A 24,578-nucleotide genomic window follows, 5' to 3' on the forward strand; every position below is an offset into this window, starting at 1 on the left:
CAAACACATAGCAACACAACAAAATGACACATGCAAAGACAAGACAGGTATTTCCTCTGCATGACAAATCATTCAACAGCATACCGTTTATTTATAGGCTGTTTGTCATCTTGATTATCACATTACACATACAAAAGAGCAAGACAAAGCTTTGGCCAATGTCATAATGCTGAACTTTCTGCAGCTGGCACAATACTGAGTCAATGTGAGAAAAGGGAGTGAAAATGCCACACACCGGTAAGGCCAGTATGTACAGTCCAAGTTAACACGAGAAATGCAAAGTGATGTGCGTCAGATGTCAAACACTAGTTGTGAGTTTTAAGAAACCAGGGGCCAAATAAAGACTTATGTGGTATGAGGGTGTTCATAAACTGGTCAGAAAGTTGCATGCGAGGTTACTGTTTTGTAAAAATGATTTGACCTCGGCTTTTTTATCATAAGCAAACTAAATGTAACCTGTTCTATTTTGGTGCTCCTCAAAATGACATATTTGTGTGATGGAAGTCACATTGGAATTTTTTTTTGTAAGGCTCTTTATAAAAATCTGTGCCACGATTTGAGTAACAAATGCACCCACTTAAAAGTGTTTCACTAATGTTTCAGGATATGTCGTTTCAAGAATGCGTATGGACACCGTTTTCAATTGAGTGCTTCGGGTATTGACAGAAGAGCATAAGACAAAGACATACTTTGTTTATGCCCTAGGGGAAATTCAGTATTTATTTTTCCATTATGAGTGCAGAGGAGCTTCACATCTCCTTCATCATGCGTACTTAATGATGTACAAACGGACACTTTCACAAAGTGCTAATGCATCATAGTAATACAATTGATTTGGGCGTTCATATAAAAGAGGGTGCGGTAAACAAGTCACCAGTGCTAACAATGTTATCCTGCAACTCACAGGTGACATTTCCAACACGTTAAGGCGTTGCTGATCATTTCTGGTAAGCCTGTTGCCTTTTTTGAAAAGCTTACTTTAGAATGTGAAATACTTTTGATGCTCTGATCTGTATAGCAGTGGAAAAAACAAAAAGTAACTTAAAGTCCCATAATAGGAAATAGTTCATTAAAATAAAAATGACTACTTTGGGTAGTAAAATATAAGTACTAATCAATAGTTGCAGACAGACAGTGTTTTTATCAAACCCCTACAAATCTATTTCAAATTCAATTACAATTCCAAACATTCCAAAGACACCAAATGTGGCAGGCTGCATTTTAGGGATTTTTTAATTAAATGATGCACAAGTTGAATATTTCCATATGATGGAATGTTTTCTCTCAGTGTAACCATCATAAAGCTTTAAAGTAGAGGTAGAACAGCTGATATATCTACATGAATAATTTCAAATTCCTAATGTTTTTGCAAACAATAAAAGGCTACTGTTACTGAAACTGTTAAATCTGACTGTGTACACGTAGACTGCAATGGAATGGAGTTCAAAACGCAGGGTTCTCTTTGAAAAGGTAAAAAGTAGTCTCTCTCTCAAAATAGCGAACATTACTAAAGGACAAGATGAATAGCCTGCTTTAAACGATTTCCTTCAGCAAATTCCATGAGTAAAAGTATAGCTTTTTCTTTTCAAACTTAACTTTTGTTTCATTCAAAAAAGGACACGACTTCACAAGCCTTCTTATTACCACAAAGAATACAACTCCCAGCATGCTCATTTCCGGTTTGAGTGCCTCCTAGCCAATCAGAAGCCTCCTGAGTTTATGGCAGCTATCTGGGGCACAGGGCCAGCGCGTCTAGCCAGCTCGAAGTGCCACGACTTCACAGACCACGGATTCTCCAGCGGAGTGAGGGGGACAGCACTGGAAAAAAGCTAGTTAGCTAGATAAATAGGTTGCTTTGCAGAGTGGTCTCTTCACAAGTTACAACTTGAAGCGTTTTGCCCTCTCTCCATTCCCTTTGAAGCCAGCAGGCGTAGCTACATCTCCAGCGAGGTAACGTTGAGTGTGGGGGTCCTGGATTTCTTTTTAATTCATTTTAGCCATCGTTAGTTAGCTTGGGAAGCTATCTGCTGCTACCTCCTGATGTAACTGCTGGTACAGAAAGACAGCCGGATAAAGTTATCTAACAGAATTTTCCCCTAATTAAGCATTTAGTTATCTATTTTATTGTAGCTTCTGGAGGGTAGTTTTGTTACGTAAACCGGCTCTTTATAACATAATGTGTAGCACGATAGCCAAGTTCATTGATTCCTAGTGTTGGCTACAATGCTAGCTTGCAAGTAAGGATGAATCATTTCATATAGAAGTATTTACAGCATAACACACTATTCGTTGTAATGTAAGTTGGATGGACAACGAATAAGAGTTGCGTTTAGTAATACAACTCAGGCTTCTTTCGGTTGTGTCCTCACTGTTGTAATGTTTTGATGTTAAATACATACTTTTGGTTTTGTATTTAAAGTACGGTATCGACTAACGTTTGACGAATAGTTATCATCGTGAAGTATGTCTGCAACTGGTAATGACTGTCCTTGGAGGAAATAAACTGTATGCATTAACACATTTACTTCCACGACGTAATAAAATATTTTCTTTTTAGATGAAGACTATTGCATCTCTTATAGGTATTCCAATGCTCATAAATGACATCTAGATACTTTAGACTTAGAGATAATGTAATGGTTATGCAAACTTAGTTTCACCTTATAGTCCTATCTTTAATGGGACATGTAGGTGAAACTTCAGAAAGTCAGCCTAAGTCCTATTTCTCAGTTAATTCGAGATGCACTGACGTGTGCCATCATAAATAAGCAGGCAGTACAAACTCACACTTACGCTTCTTGCTTTTAAACCTGACATCCAACGTGGACTCTGGACTGCGTTTCGATTATCCTGAAATTGCTCTGCAGTTTCCCTTTACGAAGTCACACTGTTTGTTTTAAAACAGTAAAGCTCCACAATGTCCCCTCTTAGCATTTGAATATTTCCTGATAGGATAACATTCCTTTCCATGATATAAACAAGGATATACCAGACAGCGGTGCAGGAATAAATCAAAGAATGAGTTTTAGTGTCCCTAAGATGCTATCTACTCTGAGCCAACTTTCCTCCCCTGCAGGCTGAACTTTCTGGTTTGTGCCACGAGCCTCCAAGAGTCTTAGAGGGGGCTAAAAGATCCTTGAGGGGATGTTTTTTTTCAGGGCAGGAAATTAATACTCACCATCAGCTGGACATTTTTGCAGTGTCTTGTAATGTATTTTTTGGCAGGAAACGTTTTCACCGCTATGGTTGGAATAGAGTTCACTATCTTAAGTTGTTTGTAAGTATATGGTGTTGATTCATCTTTCACACGTGCACATCTAACTCCAAACTAGCTCTGATTACTTCATCAAATATTAAAAAATATTTTTACTTTTTACCTACACCTGATTAAGTAATCTTTCCATCCATTGTTCAATATAGTATCCATTTATTCTCGTTGTATAATGAGTCCAAAACAATGGGGCTGTGTGCTGATGAGTAAGGTGACATTTTCATTTAGAAAACACTGTACTTTAGTTAATCTCTTTCCACCTTACAACAGCAGTGGTATAATAAAAATATTATTGTTTTGATGTGAAAACAGTTTCAAGCAAAACCAATTTGAGATAGACATTTGGACAATTTCTCCCATAGGATATTTTCAATTCTATGTTTTTAGGGAGTCTTAGCCTGGGGCTGATATTTAATTGTATTTACTTTTGGCGTAGTTGATTTTGGTGCAGTCAGTCCTCTGCTGTTTGTTACACAGGTTGCTGATAAGATTTGCTGGTCTGCATTATGTAGCCAGCCTCGGGGCATACATTTATGGTGATAACAGTGACACCTTCAGGCGATTTTTCTCCAGACATTATAAATCACAATTCTCATCTCATTACCGGTCTGCTAATAAAGCTGCGTTTCAGTTTGCCATGGCACTGAGAAATGCTTTTTGCGGTATCAGTTTTAGGAACAGCATCAGTTTCTTTTGGAAAAATAATATTTGTATTTGTGTCCACTGTATTGACAAGTCTGCTTCTTTTCTTTTTTTGTAGGTCAACTGAAATTTCAAAATGGATATCTACGACCCCCAAACCCTTGGGATAATGGTGTTTGGTGGATTCATGGTGATCTCTGCGCTTGGGATCGTTCTTGTTTCCACCTTCTCCATGAAGGAAACCTCCTATGAGGAGGCCCTGGCTAAACAACGCAGAGAGTCAGGTAAAATTCAGCTTACTCGCTCTGACAAAAAGAAGAAAGACAAAGTGGCAGAGAAGAAGGGCCGTGGAAAGAAGAAGGAAGAAAAGCCCAATGGAAAGATCCCAGAGCCTGAGATGATTGAAGAGGAAGTCATTGAGCCTGCTGCTGCCCCAGTTGAAGCTGCTGCCCCAGTTGAAGCTGCTGCCCCAGTTGAAGCTGCTGCTCCAGTTGAAGCTGCTGAACCTGAACCTGTCCCTGCTGTTGAGGTTAAGCCCACTGCAGCCCCTGCCCCAGCAGAAGCCCCGCCGACACCTGCTGCCGAACCAACTCCTGCTATTTCTGAGCCCTCCCCTGCACCCTCACCTAAAGAGAAGAAGAAGAAGAAGGTGGCGAAGGTCGAGCCAGCCTCTACCAAAACAGTCGTGGCTGTCCCCGCACCCGTCACATCCTCCGCAGCCCCTGTGTCTGCCCTGACTAAAGCGTCTGCCCCTGCGCCAGTCAAAGCTGCTGCAGCCCCAGCCAAGACTACACCTGCTCCGACCAAGACTACACCTGCTCCAACCAAGACTACACCTGCTCCAACCAAGACTGCCCCTGTGCTGGAAGCTGTCACTAAAGACGTCCCTGTGATGGCGGTGCCCCCAGTGGGGTCTCAGCCAGCTCCTGCTGCTGCAGGAAAAGGACAGAAGAAGGCCTCCAAGAAAAAGGCTGAGCCTGGTAAGCAGATTTGTTTCAGAGATATCCATTTATCATTTTGCAGCTATAACTGTATTTTGATTTGAGAACAAATTTAAATAGTATGCTGTAATTTCTATATTTTTCAAGCGGTTATTAAAGTATTCAAATATTAAAATCTACGGATACATTTCATTAGGGGAAGACAATAATACTCGCTCATTAGACCTAAGAGTCTTTTCTGAAGTGTGCATGGCCAAGACCCTAAAGGGCATCCCATGAACTGCAGTTTCTAGTCTGGCCACTATGCCAAAATCACAGCATGGCGTAACACTTAGGTGCGATCTTATTACACTGATTTATCAGTATTTTTGAATAAATAATCAAACTTTTTTTAATCTAAAAGATGCCTGTTTGGTCTCTGCTTAATCCCCTGTCAGGTGTGGTGGACTATTGTTGTGCTTGACATAGTTAGGGGTCTACAGTTATCTGCAAACTTCACGTGCCCACGATCCCTTCTCTAATTATCAAGGATCAAAGACTCCGTACTCTTATCAATATGTTGTTAAAGTAAAACCATCATCGCCAAAATTAGCCCTCTCCTTGGAAGTGGAAACTGCTCGTCTAGACAGGAACTACACTAGCCATAACACTGGTGATAGTACTCGGACATGAATGTTTGGTGTTTTGGTCTGCAATGTTTAGCCCTATTCACTCACAATATAAGGCAGTAATTCCCTGTCAGTACTGATGAACTTCTAGCTGTGTGCCCGTGGAGAGTAGTGCCAATGGAAGAAGTGGGTGATGTCTGGCACTCAGCTCTGGAGGGCATAGAGCCTGCCCGCCTGTCTAAACACCACTGCCCTGTTTGGTTAGCTAACAAAGGCTCTTAGTGCCCTGACAATGGTGGAAGGCAGCAGAGTACGGTTCTCTCTTGCCTGAGGGCTTGTCTCCGCCTGGTGCCACAGTGCTCCATCATTTTGCCTTTCCGACGCTGCCCGGAGCCCCAGACCCAAAGGAACAAGTCGCAACCTTGTACTTTTCCTCTTACAATGTTGTTGGAATTGATGGTTCACTGTAGCTTTCTGAGCTTTAAAACATGGGAAAAAAACTCCTTATTTCATGTCATATGTGTTTATTCAATTGCTCTGTTTCCCCTCTTTAGTGGCAGTGATGGATTCCCCTGATGCTCCTCTGTACCTGCCCTACAAGGCCCTGGTTTCCACCATCAGCAGCATGGTGTTCAGCGAAGGAGAGGCCCACAGGCTCATCGAGATCCTGTCCGAGAAAGTTGGCATCATCCAAGACGCATGGCACACGGTATTGAACTCATCAAGAAAAAGACACATGTTAAACTAACTGGAGTGCAAAGGCTCACTGAATGCATATGAGACTTGTAGGGAGGCCCACTTAATTAATTTTTGCTGTTTATCTGTGCGTTTTCAGGCCTCTCAGAAAGGTGACCCAGTGGCCATGCTGAAGAAGCAAGTGGAGGAGAAAGAGAAACAGCTGGCGGCAGAACAAGAGGATGCTACTGCATCGAAGAATCGTCTCAGAGAACTCACCAAGGTTAGACATCTCTCAGAAAAATGTATGTGCATGTGGTGCCATATTATTTCTACATCCTTCTGTATCCATGCTGGCACCCCTATGAGACTCTCAGTACTCATCACATCATAAACCAAATTGTTACATGGATGGAAATCATGTAAGGCATTAAGTGTTGTTTTGCTTGAAGGTGGTAGTGGAATAAAAGGTAATGTAGTTGCCTACCTCTTTTGTCCTGAAGGTGGCACTAGAGGAAAGTTAACAGTGTGACTGAAATAAACAGGTCAAATACATAAGGAAGAATGCCAGCCTAGAGGCCGCAGGTCCATCCTAAGCTTCGCTGCAAGAATCTTTTTTCTTTTCTTTTTGAAATGACTGATTTCTTCATGATTAGGAACACTCACAATAGTCTCTCACACATTACCAGGCTTTAGAGAAAATCAGCGGGCTGGATGCAGAATACCAAAGTGTATGTTTGTTTTTTTTAAGGTTGCCCTGATTCCAGAGTTGAATGGAGAAATGTGTCGTTCTCTTGGCACTAGAGGAAAAACACAGATTTTGAAATGGCTTTTTGCCCTTTGTCCATGGACTCTACAGTGAATCTGAATGTGCTCTCTGACCTTGCTGTCTGTTTTTCAGGAGCTGTCTGCTGAGAAGTCAAAGGTGGCCAGTGTGGAGACCAGGCTGAGTTCCCAGCTGAGTAAGCGGGAGCAGGAAATGATTGCTCTGCAGGCCCGCATGCAGGCCAGTTACCAGGACCATGTTGCGCAGACCCAGGAGCTCAATGGAAAGGTCTGTCCTTATAAACAATATTACAATTCAGAATCTGGCTGCTAATTATAAATAGATTTTTTTTGTAAATTACTTCTCTTGACAAGGATATAATTAGCTGTCCTAAATGACTGTTTTCCAACCTTTTTTTGATAGGTCGTCAGCCTGCAGGACCAGTTAGAAAAAGGCCCCAATGCCCAGCTGGTCCGTCTGCAGCAGGAGAACTCCATCCTGCGTGACGCCCTCAACCAAGCCACTAGTCAGGCCGAGAGCAAGTGAGTTTTCCCTGGAGCAGTTAATGAAAAGCAGTGATCCAAACTGACATGCATTTGACCTTACTAATCCTAATTAAAGTGACAATACAATTGAAAATGTATGTTGTCAAAGCTGAACCTTTTTGTGAAGCCTCCTGACTCTTTCTGCCCCTGTCTCTGCTTGTGTGTCTCTGTCCGTTATTCTGTCCTCAGGCAAAATGCGGAGCTTGCCAAGCTGCGTCAGGAATGCACCAAGTTAACCAAGGACCTCGGAGAGAAGACGGGGAGTCTGCTTGCTGATGAGCACCTCAAGAAAGGGCTGGAGGCCAAGGTCTCCGCTACTGAGAAGCAGCTCTCCCTGATGCAGGTTGGCCTGGCCTTTGCTTACGCCACATTAAATGTCATTATAAATTACACTGGGTGTGAAATCACGTTACCACATGGAAACAAATGTATTCATCTTTCTTTTCTCAATGTTGTTTCTGACCGTTAGTTAGAGTCTCTTCAGAATTCAGGTTTAGACCTTTCCCACACATCCCCTAACCCTCTAATGTTATGGTACGTTTAATTGCCTTGTAATCACATAGCCGAGGGCTGGGCTGGAATGTAGCCGTACAATAATGGTGCTGCAGGATAAGGCTCCTCTGCCCCAGCTGGAATGTGAGCGAGTCTCAGCACCTCTCCAGCCCTCTGTAACAGGCTGTATGGTATTTACAACCTGTGACCCTCTTACAGAAGTACAACCCTGTCTTGCTTTATCTGTTCATTTGCTCTTCGTACATATACTATCAGCCTACGCAGTTAAACTCTGATGGAATGCTGTTTGTCTGAACTGTTGCGGGTAATGTTGAGCAAGTCAGTCAGCACTTCCTGATAGTCAACTGTTCATTTGGTTTAATCATTTACGAAACATGCGTCCTAACAGTTCTTCAAACATGTTGCGCAATGGATCAGTCAATATACATTACACATGCTCAAGTGATGCAACGTGATCCTTTCACATTTCTTTCACTTTTTGCTCCCTTAGGTTACTGGTAATGTGAGCCTTCTGTTTTCAAAAACAAATCTGCTTAGAATTAATCTGACACAAAGGCGCAGGCAGGCAATTTATCCCCTTCAAAGACACTTTCTTCCAAACACACTTTAAGGCTATCAAAATGTCTGTTTATTTAATTTCTTCTTACAAAACTTCTAACCGGAGCTTATTCTAATTATGTCAACGGTGGATGTCCCGTGAATATTCTATCATGTACTTTTCTCCGAATGTGTCTGCATATGATGTTTCAACAGAATTGTTCTGCTATTGGGAAATCACTCCTGCAAAGCGGGATCATTTTGTGGATCTCTGCCGCCCCCTGCTGTTTAATCATGTCGATTAATGTTGTTGTCAGGCCAGCTGTGCGGAAAAAGAGCAGGCGTCCCACAGGAGGATTGAAGAGGTGTGTGAGGAGCTCAGAGCAGCACAGGGTGCAAACAACAGCCTGCAGGCCACTTTGGACAATGCCCATCAGGACAGCAGCTCATCATCAGGTCAGAATGGGGGGAGTCTTAAAGGTCACCTATTATTCAAAATCCACTTTTTCGTGTCTTTTATACATAAATATTTGTCCCCTCTGTGAAAGTTTCAGGAACAAAGACCCCCTCTCTTTTTGTCCTGATCCATTTATATAAAAACCTGTCTGAAAATGAGCTGATCAGATCTTGGCCACTTTGTGATGTCATAACGATGTTTTGGCTTGTGTAATCCAGCTGTACAATAGCTGCCCACTGCTCCTACTGCTAGGATGGCTTAAATGCAGAGGCCACATTTCACTGTATGCCGTGTGCTCTGTGTGTGTGACCATGAAAGAGGGTTTCATCCCTCAGATTCTATCTATCTATCTATTAGCCGAGAACGAACCAAGGTAACACCCCCCCACCTTATCACCTGAATCTCCTCCTAGAGCACCATTGTGTTCTTTTCAACCAAATCTCTCTCAGAGGGGCGTGGGGAGGGGCTCCTTGTTTTCATCTAAGGTAACAGACAGAGAATCAGCACTTTTGAAACAGGGCTGAAACAGAGGGGTGTATGGGATGCTACAATGCATGATCTGTTTGGTATTTGGAGCCAAACACTTCAGAGACATGTTTTGTATATAACTGAGACCTATAATATATTGATGAAAAAGAGTATAATAGGAGACGTTTAATGTTTACAAGACGATGGATTGGGGTTGGCTTCTTGTGAGTGAAATCAATGAGAACCAGTGGCATTATCACAGAATATAATACACAGCGTTTTGTCTTAACCAATTAACAAGGGAGATGCGCCAGCTTACTTTCGGCATGCGCCCTCATTTTGAAATGCCAAGTGTTGTATTCATGGACAAGTGGCAGGCAGCAGGCTTACACTTTGATTACACTTTGATTTCTGAATTAGAATGTTTCTTTTACATTCCTTTTTTTCTGAGGAAGTAAATAAACAGTTATTCTGGATGTATTTGTTGTTTGAGGTGCAATATATGACTCGGCAGCTTTAAAACATGAAGAAACTATTATGTTCTGCTTCACTCTAATGCATTAATTTTCGTCGGAAAGTGGGCGGGCCGTCATTTTGACCCGGAAGCGACGTTTTCGCCCTCAAACCATACTTTCTAGAAAACCCCTGTTAAACATAGACTACGTGCTGTCTATTGGTCCCTGCAGAGTTCCAGGTGCGTATTGGGAGTTTGGAGACTGAGATCAGTGAGCGCTCCGCTCAGGTGGATGCCCTCACTGCCCAGCTAGAGGAGATACAGGCAGAGAAAAGCCAGCTTGTGCAGCAGGTGACCACCATCAACTCCCTGCTGGAGGCCAATCAGACCAAACAGGAGGAGGATAACAATCAGGTAGGACAAACTCTGCAAGTTAGAGAATGGCCTCACGCTTTTACCGCTCAGCCACCCTTAACGATTTGTATTCGTCTGATTCGACAGGTGGATGCTGCAGAAGTGGAACAGCTCAAGCTCAGGTAAATGTTTTAGCTGACTTGTTGACAAAAAGGCAACATCAGATCCGGAGCTTTTCCATGTATTGATTGAAATGCTATGCCATCTGTTCAGCCTTCAGGAGAGAGACAGCCAGTTGAACACACTTCACGAAGAACTGAAGCAGCTGCAGATGAAGCAGGAAGCTGCTGTAAGTGTCGCAAACATCTGCTGTGAGATTTATTGCCAAATAGTATCACTTCTCGATTGAAAGAAGCATACTTTGCTAATCACAAATAATCTGCTATTCTAACAGGAGAACACTATTGTGGATCTTGAGCAAAAAAATAAGAGGTATGGAACTTTATGCTATCCATTTGTTTGATTTAAATCTTTTGGATCGTATCAATAGCTTATCCCAAATTGTGTCCTTTTTTTGTAGTGATGACCTCGGCCTTATTACATCACTTCAGGAAGAACTTAAAAAGCTCAAAGAAGAGATGGCGCAACCTAACAAAGCACCAGTAAGTCACTCTCAATGTCTTGCAGCATTCATCACCTTTCCTGCAGGACAGAATAAGGACCCCTGACTGATTTAATGCATACTCTGTTTCAGCAGTCTGATAGTTCCCCAGAGCTGGAACAACTACACAACAGGTATGAGTCTTAGCATATGTGAAGACATCATTCTTACTTATTGTTAAGACTGTTGTAGATCTCCATATTGACTATTTTGTTTCTTTGGCTAGCCTGACTGAGAAGGAGGCCCTTGTCACATCACTGCAAGAGGAGCTGAGAGAAGCGAGAGAGAAGACGACCAATGACGCAGTAAGGCCGTCTGTACACACTAGTGGCTTATCAATTGAGACCGCTGTTCTCTCCATCACCCTCCTGATTATGTGATCCATTGTTTTAGCAGAGCGTTGCAGCAGAACTGACAGCTTTCCAAACGGAAACCAAAGAAACTCTCCAGACACTCTTCCCACATATACCCATAGAGACAGAGCAGGTAGGAAAAGAGGATTTCACATGAGAAGTTGCTGAATGGTTTTAATTTCTAATTTATTATTCTGTAAAAATAATAGACATATTCATTATTTTTGTATTTTGTCTCCTCATATAGTCAAACTGGTTACAAGTATATACACAGAAAGCTCAGGAGGCACTCAGCCAGCAGAGCCAGGAGCCTCAGTCGAGCACAGAGCTGCCTGTAAGCTACCATTTTCTACTCTCAGCAAATACTGGTTAGAATAAGCCGTGTTGAAAAACATCTGAATGTGTTTTCTTTGTCTTAGGAGCAGCTTGAGAAACTGAAGGAGGCTGAGGAGAGCCATGGCGTCCTGCAGGCGGAATGTGAACAGTACAGGACAGTCCTGGGTGAAACTGTAAGTGATTGGGGAAACTGAGATGTGTTCCTAATGGGATATATTCATACAGCTAATTTATTCCCTTTCTCCTTCAGGAAAGAATGCTGAAACTTCTGCAGAATAGTGTGGAGGAAGGAGAGCTGGTATGGAGGTCAAAGATGGCTAACACGGAGGAGCAGCTCAGAGAGGTAAGTGATGATCCCTTCTTGAAATGACTGATTTGTTCATGATTAGGAAAAGTCACAATAGTCTCTCTCACACATTACCAGGCGTTAGAGAAAATCAGCGGGCTGGATGCAGAATACCAAAGTGTAGAACAGGTGAGGATTTTCTTTTTTCAACACTTCAAAAATGTCCCCTTGATGTATTGTAAACTAACAGGTGAGATATGTGTGCTGCTATGTGTAAGACGTAACTTTGGTTCTTTTGTGCAGTTGAATGAGCAGATGATGCTTCTTGAAGCCCAGCTGGAGAAGCAGTCGGAGAACCAGACGACTTCAGAGGAGACGGAGCCGGTAATGAGAAGTTTAGATCTACAGCTCCACCATTAGGGACGATTTGCATATTATTTGCATTATTAAATAGTGTTCTTGCAGATACAAAAAAAAAAGCTGTTCGCAAAGTCAGGTCTTTTCAAGTTTGTTTTTAGTGTTATAAAAAATTCACAATCGATAAGTCCTCTTTTGTTGTATTTCTTGATATCTTGATATTTATCTCTATACTACAACAACTTTTAAGAGCATTTCCCACCTTTTTATTGATTGAATAATATGATTTTAATATGTTTAATTATTAAAACTGCAGGAGTTTTTATTAAAAATTAAAGTCTAGAAATGCATTTCCCATATTTTAAACTCTTGTGATGCATTTAAAACAAACCTGTCTGACATCTGCTCATTTCTGTGCCGTAATCAGCTGACACGGCAGCTGTCGGAGAGTCAGAAGCAGCTGGATGTGGCCCAGAAGGAGGCCCAGGCACACAAGGAGGAGCTCGCACAGGTGACTTTACTCACTTAACCTGCTTTCCTATCCTTCAGACCAATATTTTCCACAGTCGTATAAACCAGTCTCACTGAGATGACACATGGCAAGGAGTTCCTGGAAATCCCTCGTTTGTCTACAAGCTAAAGCGTCTTTGGCATGGAATGGAAATGCGTGGATGGGGTGGTTATGTAACTAGTGGCGGCTTCATGTTTCAGGTCAGAGAGCAGCTGGGCGAGATCACGATGCGGGCTCAGCAAGAGCAGAATGGCCCATTTGAGGCTCAACCAAGTCAGGTCAGGGTGCAAAGGTCACAGTGCACCCTTCACTTCCGGTCAGAGAGTTCTGGACAAACTCTGAACACTTTTCCTATTTGTTTTGTAACCATTTTTTGTAGAGAATTTCCTAAAAGTAAACGTTGATTTCATTAAGATATTTTCTTTATGATCTGGTTTAACACTTGGTCCAACCCCCTGTCCTGAGTCAAGGATGTGGTCACGGTACACGTATACTCAGTGACGCGTCCTGACAAAGGGCTGCACTTCCAGTCCGTCCAGAATTCCTCTGACATAGCTGCTGTTTATGCGAACCACGGTTTGCGTTGACCGAGTAGACATAACTCTAACCAATGCTTTTTTCTCACCTTTTTCAGCACGCTCACTTTTGTTTTCAGATATTTGTTTGTATGATTCCTAACATCAACAGAAGATTTGTGCTAGTCTGAAATAGTCTGAGAGGCCAATAACTCGGGACACAGGACGAGCTCTCTGTGTGTGGGGGTGTGTGTGTGGTATGCATTAGCCTTTGTTGTTGAGTGTATTTTTTTTTCTTCTTCCATTAGTTCCAAAATAAGTTCAGTCAGACAACGGAGAAGTTGCAGGAGGAGGTGTCTCACAGACAGCAGCTTTCGGAGGAGTTTGAGCAGGTATCAGCCATTGTTCATGCTCCTTTCTTTGTTTTGATTTGTGTTGGTCTAGTCACACATGAATTTGTGTTATCATCCTCTAGGCTCAGAAGACTATAACAGACCTTCAGGCTCAGTTGGATCTTCTGAATGTTTCTGCCGAGTCACCAGAATCTGACACAGAAGATGTTGCACAGCTCACGGTGCGCTAACCAATAACACCTAGAAAATGTTTCACTGTGATAGATGCTTTGTGTATTTAAATACTGTTCACTTTCAGTACAATTCATCCAGAACGGTCATTGATCAGAGCTTTATGTTTTTCTCAGCAGTAGGTCATAAAGGTCTGTACAGCACTGATCTTCACTAATGTTAAAGAGCCTCAAGTTTTCAATATTAAAAAAATACATAATGAAAGACAATAATATGAATAAATATTTAACCACGAATTTGAGCATAATTCAAAACGTTGCTCATTCCTATTACATTGCATTTTTTACAATTGAGTTGTACAAGTCCGTTTTTTACTATGCACTATTTTTCCTAATGAATCTTTTATTTCATAATGCCAAGTTTATTAGGAATAACTGTTATATACAATCTAAATGACCTGCAATTAACTCTGCATGGAAAAGTAATATTTCAGACAAATGAACTGAGCTTTACAGTATTTCACAGTTTTATGGTTACTGGAGTTTGGCTTTATTGTACGTCTTATTAATTTTATATTTAACATCTTCATTTTGAGTCTCCCGTTTGCTGTGTGCTTTGAAATAACGAATGGTACTGCTGTTGGAACAGGAGCGCCTGGAGAAAGAGAAAAAGCTGTCCAAGACCTCGGCCAGGCAGCCACCAAGCTCCAGCAGCTTCTCAAGGCCACTCAGGAGCAGCTGACCAAAGAGAGAGAAACCGTGAGAACACTACAGGAGCACCTGGAAGACAAGGTGGAGACACCTGAAGTGGTAAGGCTACTCACACACAATTCTAAGCTCAAACTTTCTTAGCATGCTTTGCGATTTTGACACTATATTTCTGTTTTTCAAGGGAGAATACGTGGAGCTGAAGGAAGGAACTTCTGTCTGAAAAGGAAGTTCACTGCAGACACTACAAAAAAACCTGCCAAATAAGCCTTATGATTACCATAGTATGCATTCCAAAACTATTACTTTCTGTTCTGTAGTTGATTGCATTTTGTTTGCAACTGTAGGAATCAAGTGTTTGATATTATGAACATTTCAAAGTAAGATTAGAGGAGATGATCCTGCTACGATCTTTATTGAAACCCACATTCGATCAAGACATTCGGCTATGTCAAGAAGTTATTTATCCCCCTGCCTTATATTCCAGACATTTACCCATAGTTCAGTGTTAAAAAGGGAAACCGATTGTACGTCAAACGTACATCAACCTGTGCAATTACTTTGTATGTATTTTCTATGTGGTTGAATGATGGGAACATTTTATGGTTCAATGTTTCATTCACTTTTAGAGCCTACTTTCTTCTTAACTGGCTGCCAATTACACACTTCAATTTGTATGAATGAATAAACTACAATGTAGCTCTATTTCCTGTTCAGTGTCTGTGAATGTGCAATGAGTGCAGGCACTAGGCCTACGCAAAGTTAAAGTTGGTTATTGTGTGTGTTTATATTTTGACAAAGCTTCAGATCTGGTGCACATTGAACTGTTACATCTGCAAATACAGTAGCCTAGATCGGCCCCATGATAATTAAAACATAGACTGTGGATTACTACACTGTCATTTTAAATTGTAAACAATACTGCCAGGTTAAAAAAAGGCTGTAGCCTATCCGGAAGATAGGTTTTGATAGGAAGTCTGACAACGCAGCAACATCGCATCATACAGACACATGAAGGTCATAAACTAACCTGAGTAGCCCCAATCAATCTCTATAGGCCTATCCTTCAATAACAAGACTGATTTTTTTTATAGCCTGTTTTAAAAATGCGTCATTTCCTAAAGCTTACCGAACAGTTTCGGTTGCATGGTTACAGACAAGGAAGTATATAACTAGGTGGAGTTATGTTTGCGGATCTCTTCAACAACCATGTATGGCTTTGTTTCTGCACAATGTTTGTCTGTCATCCTCCCGCCCATCACACACTAGCGTAATTTTCGGGCAAATATCAGGAAGATTTTTAATACGGAAACGAGCGTGTGTAAGGTGGATGTGGTGTTCGTCGACAGCGGGAACTACCTTCCTCAGGATGCCACTGCAAACAGGTTTCCCTCAATGTGGCTTGAATTTCAATAAACACCTATTGAGACGACTCAAGTTGGCTGATTTGCGGTACATTTCACTCGTTCAAACCTGCTGTGAAATGAATTATAGTTTAAACCAAAAATGCTAGTAGGCCGAGAACATCTGAAACTGCTATTCCCGTGCTATGGCAATAGTTGGTGCAACAATAGACACAAGTAAAAAAAGAAAACTGCTGAATAATTACCAGATAAACACCCTAAAGTCGAAATGGTGGCCAAATGAACATTTGTTCACTTGTAAACAAAATTGTTCAACACAACGTGAATGGAATAGCTACTACCTTTATATTTTTGGAAGTAGGCCTACAACCGTTTCCTTTCTCTTACATGACTTTATGGTAAACATTAAGCCACAGCCTATAAGCCGATTTAGACAAGGCATAAAGACTGGGAACTGTAAAATGACTGAACTGAATGGTGGCAAAAGTCCATTAATCTATCATAGTGTAAACATGTTGGTTCTTTGTGGGCAGCCCTGGACCAGTAATTTCATGGAGTCTGCTGGTTGTCTGTTAACAGGATTATTCTACCTTGATGTCATGGCTGCAATCATATCATGTGAAAGAAGAGTTACAACTTTTTTCTGATTTCTAGCAACTGAACCAGTGCTTGAATTGGGCCGGTACTGTTGTGTCACATTATGCCTCCCCGTCATGAAATGCCCCCCTTTTCACGGGAACGCGCATTTCTAAATGACACGTGTACACCTCTAAATGACACGTTCCTACAATGACACGTTTACACCTTAAAACGATGTTTAAAACGAAAAGTAAACGTTCAGGGTTTTTATTAATGGTAATTTTCAGACTGTGAGTTGTTTAGTGGTAGCTCATAGTCTTGATTCTTCTGGTTTAACTTTTCGCTCCGTATTTGAGGTGTCGAAATTCATTCGTCACTTCCTTTTCAGTTTTTGTTTTTTTAAATCTTTTTTTTAATCATTGTTACGTCCTGTCTGTATAAACGTGCTTTAAAATGTATTGTTTAATTTTACATAGTTGTCATCTAATAATCAAAATATATGTTTACAAATGTTACATAGTCTTTGTCAGCATATTATTTTGTACGCATAGCGTACAAAATAAAAGTGTCACATTCATGAAACTTGCTCCATTTATTGGTACCAGTCCTAGAACCATACCCTGAACAATGCTTGAGGGTGGGATTAATAGAAACCTCTTTTTTGGGGGGTGGGGCATTTTATGACAGGCCTGGCCATCACAATATGCCCCCCCTTGCTATCTTACAAAATAAAAGTGTCACATTCATGAAACATCCTGTGGTGTCCTGGCCTTAAAAGTGAGTGTGAAATGCATTTACCCAAACATTACTCTCAAACTCAAATTCAGTAGCAATTAGACTGAATATCTTGACTTGCTTTTATACATCTTGATCAAAGATGTATTGAATTGTATCAAACTACAACATGTCATTCTTTAAATCTGTTGGGTCATTTGTCTGTATTCCATTTTAGGGTAAAATCATAGACTAATCAAGGTTCTCTTCAGTTTGCAGAGAAGATTTTACTGGGGGAGGCAATTGAGTTTGAAACTTCACAGAAGGCAGTGCACGAGCTGAGGCTGGACATTGCTACTTCTCTCCTCATAAAATCTGGGTTGTTACCTTTTCTCAACATTGTCAATGACTTCATGTAGTTACTTGTATTAATTGTATCTCATAAGTATGCATCAATAACCTAGTATATTAATAATGTGCCATGCAAATTGTTGTATTGTATCACTGCTTGGTTGGGTTAGTTTAGTTAGTTTAGTCAATTTATTGAACATGTCAGAAACAAATATATAACAATAATATATATATATTCTCCTTTTTTTTTTTTTTTTCACTCAGATTAATAATTATAACAAAGTACCAACAAAATAAAATAATAACAAACACATTTAAAAAAAAAAAAATAATAATAATAATAATTTTCAGATAGTCTCTGTTCATGTTCAACAGGTTAATATTGACCAGGGACATTATCAGGGTTTTAAAAACAACACAGTGGCTTAAGTATAGATTAGGGTAAATAGTCACTATATACAGTACATTGTGTATCTCAATTCCAAACAGATAACATATGAAGCATCGCAGGCAGGCATCTTGAACTGCAATTTCATATAGGCTACACACGTCACACTCTAACACACCCTTTCAATTCTGCGGTTTATTTAAGATGTGAGATTTCCCCATCTTCCTCCTTTCAATGTGCTCATTGGTGTGTGTCTTTTAACTGATATCCTCAGTTAATTTTTTACCTTGAACTTATTATAAATCTGTAAAGCTAATACATGTGATGAACAACAAAAGAACCACGAGAACCAAGCTTAAATTGATGCGTACAATGCGAAAGAAGTTTTTGGATGTTTTGTAATGACATTAATGTGCAGGTTCCCATTCTACAGAGGGTAAGGAGAGTGTGAAAGAAGGAGCAGATGGCTCCTCTGTGCTCAGATTTAATAATTTACAAAATCTATGTGTTTGTGTGTGTTTTGCCTTTTCTTCACACAAAATAATAAAAGACCACAACAAATGTGTCCTTATATAATTGACCTTTTAGTCAAAAATTGGAATGGGTCACCTTGACCCCAAATCTGCAATGTTGTTTTTCTGAAGATATTGATTACTTTTTGTCTCAACAGATGATCTAAGCAGGCTTTGCTTTCACTGCGGGATGGAGAAGCAGGATGAAGAACATTGGGTAATTTCCTATTGCACATTACAAATAAAGAAAATTAGCAGAAATATGTTTCCAGACTTTATCAACATAACATTTGCGTTGGTAATTGCTACTATATTTAGCATCTTCAGCATTAACTGATAAAGGATGAATGTTTTGCTTGTTTTTCTATACATTTTTGTTGAAAATGTATTTTTTTTCTCATAACAGAACATTTATGTTTTTGAAAGATTTCGATAATTGAAGGAATGGTTAGAATGTTAGTGGGAAATACATTAGAGATATTCTATTATCATAACAAAATTCCATAATGCATACCTTACATAACAAGTATTTATTGTTTTCTCAGATTTGCTGTGACATTTGTCAGCGGTGGTACCACCACCAATGTGTACAAAGGCCTCCAGTGGATCAACCGTACTTGTGCCCTGGATGCACATAATGCCCTGAAGGCATTTAAAAGGATGTACAGAAACACTTTTTTGGAAAAATATGAGAATGAAGAAAGGTGATTGAAGATGAGAAATGATTGTATATGTATGTATACATGTAAATAACTTGCATAATGATTTAAAGGACAATCATTGATCAAGTAAGTGGTGGGAATTAATAAGCATTTGCTTCCTCCTACTCCCTTTCGGACACATATGATTTATTATTATTATTAATCCGGAGTCATCCGGAGTCCGGAGTCATGGATGATCCTGCGGTCCTGTGTCCTGGATCGCGAGCGCTGGATCTTGAGTCGTGGCTGTGGTCCTGGATCATCGGTCCTGGATGGATATCCTCGTGGATTCATCTTCCTATTATACACACATGCATTTCCAAACATTTGGACTATGTTGCAAATGTATTATCTTTTCAATTTACACACGGCATCTATTGCACGTCTGTCCGTCCTGGGAGAGGGATCCCTCCTCTGTTGCTCTCCCTGAGGTTTCTCCCATTTTTCCCTTTAAACTGGGTTTTCTTTGGAAGTTTTTCCTTGTACGATGTGAGGGTCTAAGGACAGAGGGTGTCGTATTGTCATACTGATATTCTGTACACACTGTGAAGACCACTGAGACAAATGTAACATTTGTGATATTGGGCTATATAAATAAACATTGATTGATTGATTGATTGATTAATATGAAGACATTTTTTTGTTTTTTTGTTGAATATACAAATTATTACCATGAATGTGGATAAATACTGTATTATAACAATACGGTATTCTGTTTTTCACATTTGTTATTTGTTATTTTTTAATCTGTTCGAAATAAAGACTGAAAGAAAGAAAGAAAGGAACCATCATTAACTGTCCACTGTCATTTCAACCAATGCAACTATTGTTTGGCCTGTCATAAAATGCCCCCACCCCAAAAGATGTGTCTATGAATCTCACCCTCAAGCATTTTTCAGGGTATGGTTCTAGGACTGGTACCAATAAATGGAGCAAGTTTCATGAATGTGACACTTTTATTTTGTAAGATAGCAAGGGGGGGGGGGCATATTGTGATGGCCAGGCCTGTCATAAAATGCCCCCCACCCCACCCCAAAAAAAGAGGTTTCTATTAAAAACACCCTCAAGCATTTTTCAGGGTATGGTTCTAGGACTGGTACCAATACATGGTATTTCATGAATGAGTTTCATGAATGTAACACTTTTATTTTGTACGCTATGCGTACAAAATAATATGCTGACAAAGACTATGTAACATTTGTAAACATATATTTTGATTATTAGATGACAACTATGTAAAATTAAACAATACATTAATTTTAAAGCACGTTTATACAGACAGGACGTAACAATAATGATTAAAAAAAAGATTTAAAAAAACAAAAACTGTCATTTAGAAATGCGCGTTCCCGTGACAAGGGGGGCATTTCATGACGGGGAGGCATAATGTGACACAACACCTGTTGGCTACGGTGGTACTCAGTACTCAGATGCGTCATGAGGTGCCGCCGCCGCTTTGCCCGCCTCGCCACCGGAGCAGCAGTCTACGTCGCCCCAAACACCGCCACCCCTCGGCGGCCCGCAAGTGCCAGAGGACCTCGGCAAAACAGAGCCTGCCCAGGTATATTTAAACAAGTTCCCAACTCGCCTGTACAGTGGTACATGGTTTCAAAACAGAGATTGGCTGGAATTTCCTGTAAAAAAGATGCCATCTTCTGCTATGCATGTAGACATTTCGGTTCAAATACATCTAACTCAGATGCCTTCACCACAATTGTACCAGAGTACCAAACGCTGTCTCCTGGTACTCATCCGAGTAACTCCCTAAAATGAAATACTATATGACAGTAAAACAAAAATAGAGTTTAAAAGGGGAGTGATTTGTATAATATCCGTAAAGACATAACCTGTTTACAGTTGTTTCATATGGATGTTGAGAGATGTATCCATAGATCTCTTAATTTTGCTCTCAAAGTGCACCAGATTGATGCATTCAACTTAAATATTTAAAAAAATATCTTGTGTTAGATCCACTCCCCACTTGTAAAAATTACCCCTGCACCCCCTCTAATCTCAGATGCACCCCGAGTCATTTTGTTTACGCACAGTGAGCCGTTCTAAAATATACAACAAAGAGACAAACCCACCAGCATTATAGGATATACTATATGACTTTGAGCCAAATTCTTGTGTATAAATAAATTGACTTGAAACAGTTGCTGATTTAGAGTACTGGCACCTTTTTTATTCCAATTCAAGCACTGAACTGAACATTTGGAACGAGCTACCTGATGTTTTTTGTAAAATTAGTATTATAGTCCCATTCAAATGTACTCAGTTTCCAATACATTTATTATGGACATATCACTTTCAGTGGTTGGTAAAACGCAAGCTAAACCTTAAAACTCGGGTTATCCGAAAGTCATCAGGCCAACGAAGATCACCTCCTAGTCTGACACTAAAAGGGAGGGAGAATCCTTTTGAAATACATCCAGGTGTTAAGACCAACCCCCAGCTACCTGCCAATTATAGCCTGATCCTTACCTGCTTTAAGTGAGAGAAGAAATAATCACAACCCATGCCAAATCGGTTGAATAGAGTTTATTTGACAATACATAGAGTCCAACAGCTGCTGCATTTTGACTTTGTAAAAGTACCATTTATATGCATCAAAGTCTAACAGTCTAGAAAAAAAACATCAAGTATAGAATGGTTATTTTAAAGAATGAATGCAATTACATCTCAACAAGACTGATTTCACAACCAAACTGGTGTGACAGGACAGTTTATAGGGCACATTTGTTTGTGGTACAGGAATCTAACCCCATCTGGAATCCAATCCTTCCCTTTAAGTTTTCTTGGACCAATTCAAAATACACAGATAATCTGGAAATGTTGCATTTATCTACTCAAATCCCTTCCAATGCACCTTGCCTGTAACAGGGGAAAGGTAGTTTGTTTAATGACCCTATGCTGCGTGGCCCTCAAGTTTTGATACTTTTTGTTTTAGGCGATCTGTGAAACAGTCAATGTCCATATCGTCAATGTCATTCACCTCCAGAACATGCTTGACACCTGTTGAAGAAATAAGAGTAACTTAAAACAGAGGGAACACCATTCCACTAGAACTATATGTAAAGTCATTAAATGTGATAAAAACATTCAAGCAGAAAAATAAAAGAAAAAAAAAGAAACCCAACTTACCCTGCGTAGTCTTCTGGATAGCAGATTTTGAGCTAGCATACTGCATTCTACCTTTGAGTACTGAAGTGCCAGGAGCCCTGAGGGGAAGAATAATTCCACATTAGTCTAGTGTCGCAACCAGGGGCGCCGTAAGGGGGTGAAAAGTTAGGACGATTCTAAGGGCCCGTGACTGACAGGGGCCAAAACAATTTTAGAACATTAAGAAACAAATGTTTAAGTAACCAATGAGATTATCTTTTCATGTGGCCCAAAATCCCTGGTCGCACCTTCACTTTAGGATTCTCACACACAATAATATAAATCCATAGAAAAAGCTCTCAAATACATGTGAGGATTTTACAAAGATAACATTGTTAGTCCTTCTCTACAATGTGCAGTTAGTTGAGGATGCAGATGGTTTATACATTTAAGAGTATTTAGGGCTTAAATTAAAGTACAAAGACCTACCACATCATAAAGACCAGTTCCTCTTTTTTAATGCCTTCCTTGGTTTCAAAGTGGCAGTCGTACAAGAAGTAGCGGCACTGATCAGCCAGCATCAGATTCTTGACGAACTTGTAGACATCTTCCACGTCTTCCAGATCTTTTTGCCGGTAGATTTTCTCCACTTTAATTTCCACATCGATATGAAGTACCACAATTCTTATCCGTTCCTTCTCGTCATCATCACTTTTCACTACTTTCATTGCATTGAAGATCTGCTTCACTTCGTCAGCGACTTTTACTCCAGACGCCTGTTTTGAGAAGACACAAAACATTAGATATTTAGCACAAAGAAAATATACACGTGTGATCACATTTGAAATGTATCCAATGTTTGACACATTTTCGGTTACAGAGATATCGTAGCAATCAATAAAATGCAGTTAAAATGTATACAGATGGGTAAGATGTTGTATTTTGAAAATGAGAACTACAAATCAAAGTAGATGTAAGTGGATGAATTTCATTTAGATTTAGTGACTGGCAAGTTCCGCACCAAATCTTTTTTTAAAGATAAATGTTCATAGTCTTGTAAAATGATATTAAATAAAATAAAGACCAGTATGATCACTTTAGTGAGATGTGGGTCTTGGCTCCTGTATGAGCAAACTTTGTTCTCTCATACTTTGAGACAGAAAGCAGAACTGAAGAGATTAAGAAACAGGAAGTTCTTCAAAACTAGGCTTTAGGAAGAATTGTCAACACTACTAATGCAATTTAACTTGCAAATATTCCATCAGCAGCATGCCGTGGCTGTAGCTTCCCTATGCATTTTTAAAGGCCTTGGCTCTGTCACATTCCAGTCATTGTGGAACAAGTTAGCACAAGAAAGACCGCCCCAAGGCATTCTCTCTGAACAAGTTTGAAGCACGAACAAAGCTCCCTCCATTTTGGAGGCAAAACCACACCTTGAGCATGCCCTTTCAAATTCCAAACTCTCTTTTCACTCAGCAAACTATTCACTCGTAGAAACATCAAATGGACATCTTACACTCTGTAGATATAATGACAACCAAGCTTCACTGGTGTTCAACGTTTTACATGCTGAAATGAGTGTGTTACTTCAAAGTTTCATCATCTCTACATGCATGTGCTTTGGGGCACACATAAGTTGTTAAATGCCACAGCACAAGGTAATCCTGCCATATTCTAAAGGTACTCACCATTTTGCTTGTGATGTGTGAAGGAAACAGGCAACTGAGAAAAAATGGTAGCAGCAGTCAAAATGCTGAAGGGTCATAAGGAAGCAGAGCAGGTTGACTCATAGAGGAGGAGCTGGGCTGAAGACACCACCTCCAAAGTAGACCATCCCCCTCTTCCCAGGTGTGCAAGACAGTTTCAGCTGCAACCTCAGCATTTGCATGTATTCACATTACATTTGATGCCTAAATCACATTAGATTTATGGGCTTCATTGTCCATCACAATTAAAAACATTTTAGTCACACTTTCCATCATCAGTTAGGTAGAGACAGAGGCCTTCCTTTTTAATGCAAACACCAGGTGAGCTTGAGTCACTCACCGGTGGGCGCGGCAAAAAACACCCTTATATGGAGAACAAATCTGTCCACATACTTGGCCTTATAAGGTAAAAAACAAAGGATGAGCACTCAAGTTAAGTCAAAGGATTTATCCATCTACCTTAGGAAAATTGAGACGTTACGCCTCCATGAGATTCCAATTGTCGTAATAGTGTTGATCTCCAACACTTAGATTTCCACTAAACACAGTAAATATTCTGCAGTATATAACAGATGTATATACTAACAACAATCTGGACAATATTACGTTAAGTGTACGTTTTAATTTGTCAACATAGTTCCTGATGTTTTTCATTTTCTGTAAAGAGTGATGAGTCAGTG

General features: G+C 40.2%; 2 protein-coding genes and 1 long non-coding RNA gene across 3 annotated transcripts; 2 read left to right on the forward strand and 1 right to left on the reverse strand.

The window, feature by feature from the left end:
- The first annotated feature begins 929 nt into the window (after window positions 1-929).
- Window positions 930-15,186, forward strand: rrbp1a (ribosome binding protein 1a). The gene is given in 27 exon segments (XM_071205734.1): window positions 930-947; window positions 4,032-4,893; window positions 6,017-6,171; window positions 6,298-6,420; window positions 7,039-7,191; window positions 7,327-7,445; window positions 7,638-7,791; window positions 8,816-8,954; window positions 10,110-10,291; window positions 10,379-10,413; window positions 10,505-10,580; window positions 10,686-10,723; window positions 10,812-10,893; window positions 10,986-11,026; window positions 11,119-11,197; window positions 11,286-11,378; window positions 11,493-11,579; window positions 11,665-11,754; window positions 11,832-11,924; window positions 12,006-12,056; window positions 12,171-12,251; window positions 12,652-12,735; window positions 13,559-13,642; window positions 13,726-13,824; window positions 14,423-14,450; window positions 14,453-14,583; window positions 14,666-15,186. Coding segments are annotated over 26 exon segments (3,180 nt in total). The 5' UTR covers window positions 930-947; window positions 4,032-4,049; the 3' UTR covers window positions 14,705-15,186.
- Window positions 15,187-17,097: 1,911 nt separating this feature from the next.
- LOC117459916 (uncharacterized) lies at window positions 17,098-19,748 on the forward strand. The gene is made up of 4 exons (XR_004553578.2): window positions 17,098-17,201; window positions 17,411-17,517; window positions 18,548-18,606; window positions 18,935-19,748. It is a non-coding gene; the product is annotated as an uncharacterized lncRNA (long non-coding RNA).
- A 1,868-nt stretch (window positions 19,749-21,616) lies between these two features.
- On the reverse strand, window positions 21,617-23,989 carry LOC117459906 (cofilin-2-like). Its single transcript, XM_034101078.2, has 4 exons — window positions 23,881-23,989; window positions 22,682-22,968; window positions 22,235-22,311; window positions 21,617-22,105 (listed from the first exon to the last, which is right to left on the reverse strand). The coding sequence occupies exons 1-4, from the start codon at window positions 23,881-23,883 to the stop codon at window positions 21,999-22,001; spliced, it is 474 nt and encodes a 157-aa protein (XP_033956969.1). The 5' UTR covers window positions 23,884-23,989; the 3' UTR covers window positions 21,617-21,998.
- Between the last annotated feature and the right edge of the window lie 589 nt (window positions 23,990-24,578).

The sequence above is a fragment of the Pseudochaenichthys georgianus genome, chromosome 15 (genome assembly GCF_902827115.2).
Source record: "Pseudochaenichthys georgianus chromosome 15, fPseGeo1.2, whole genome shotgun sequence".
NCBI lineage: Eukaryota > Metazoa > Chordata > Actinopteri > Perciformes > Channichthyidae > Pseudochaenichthys > Pseudochaenichthys georgianus.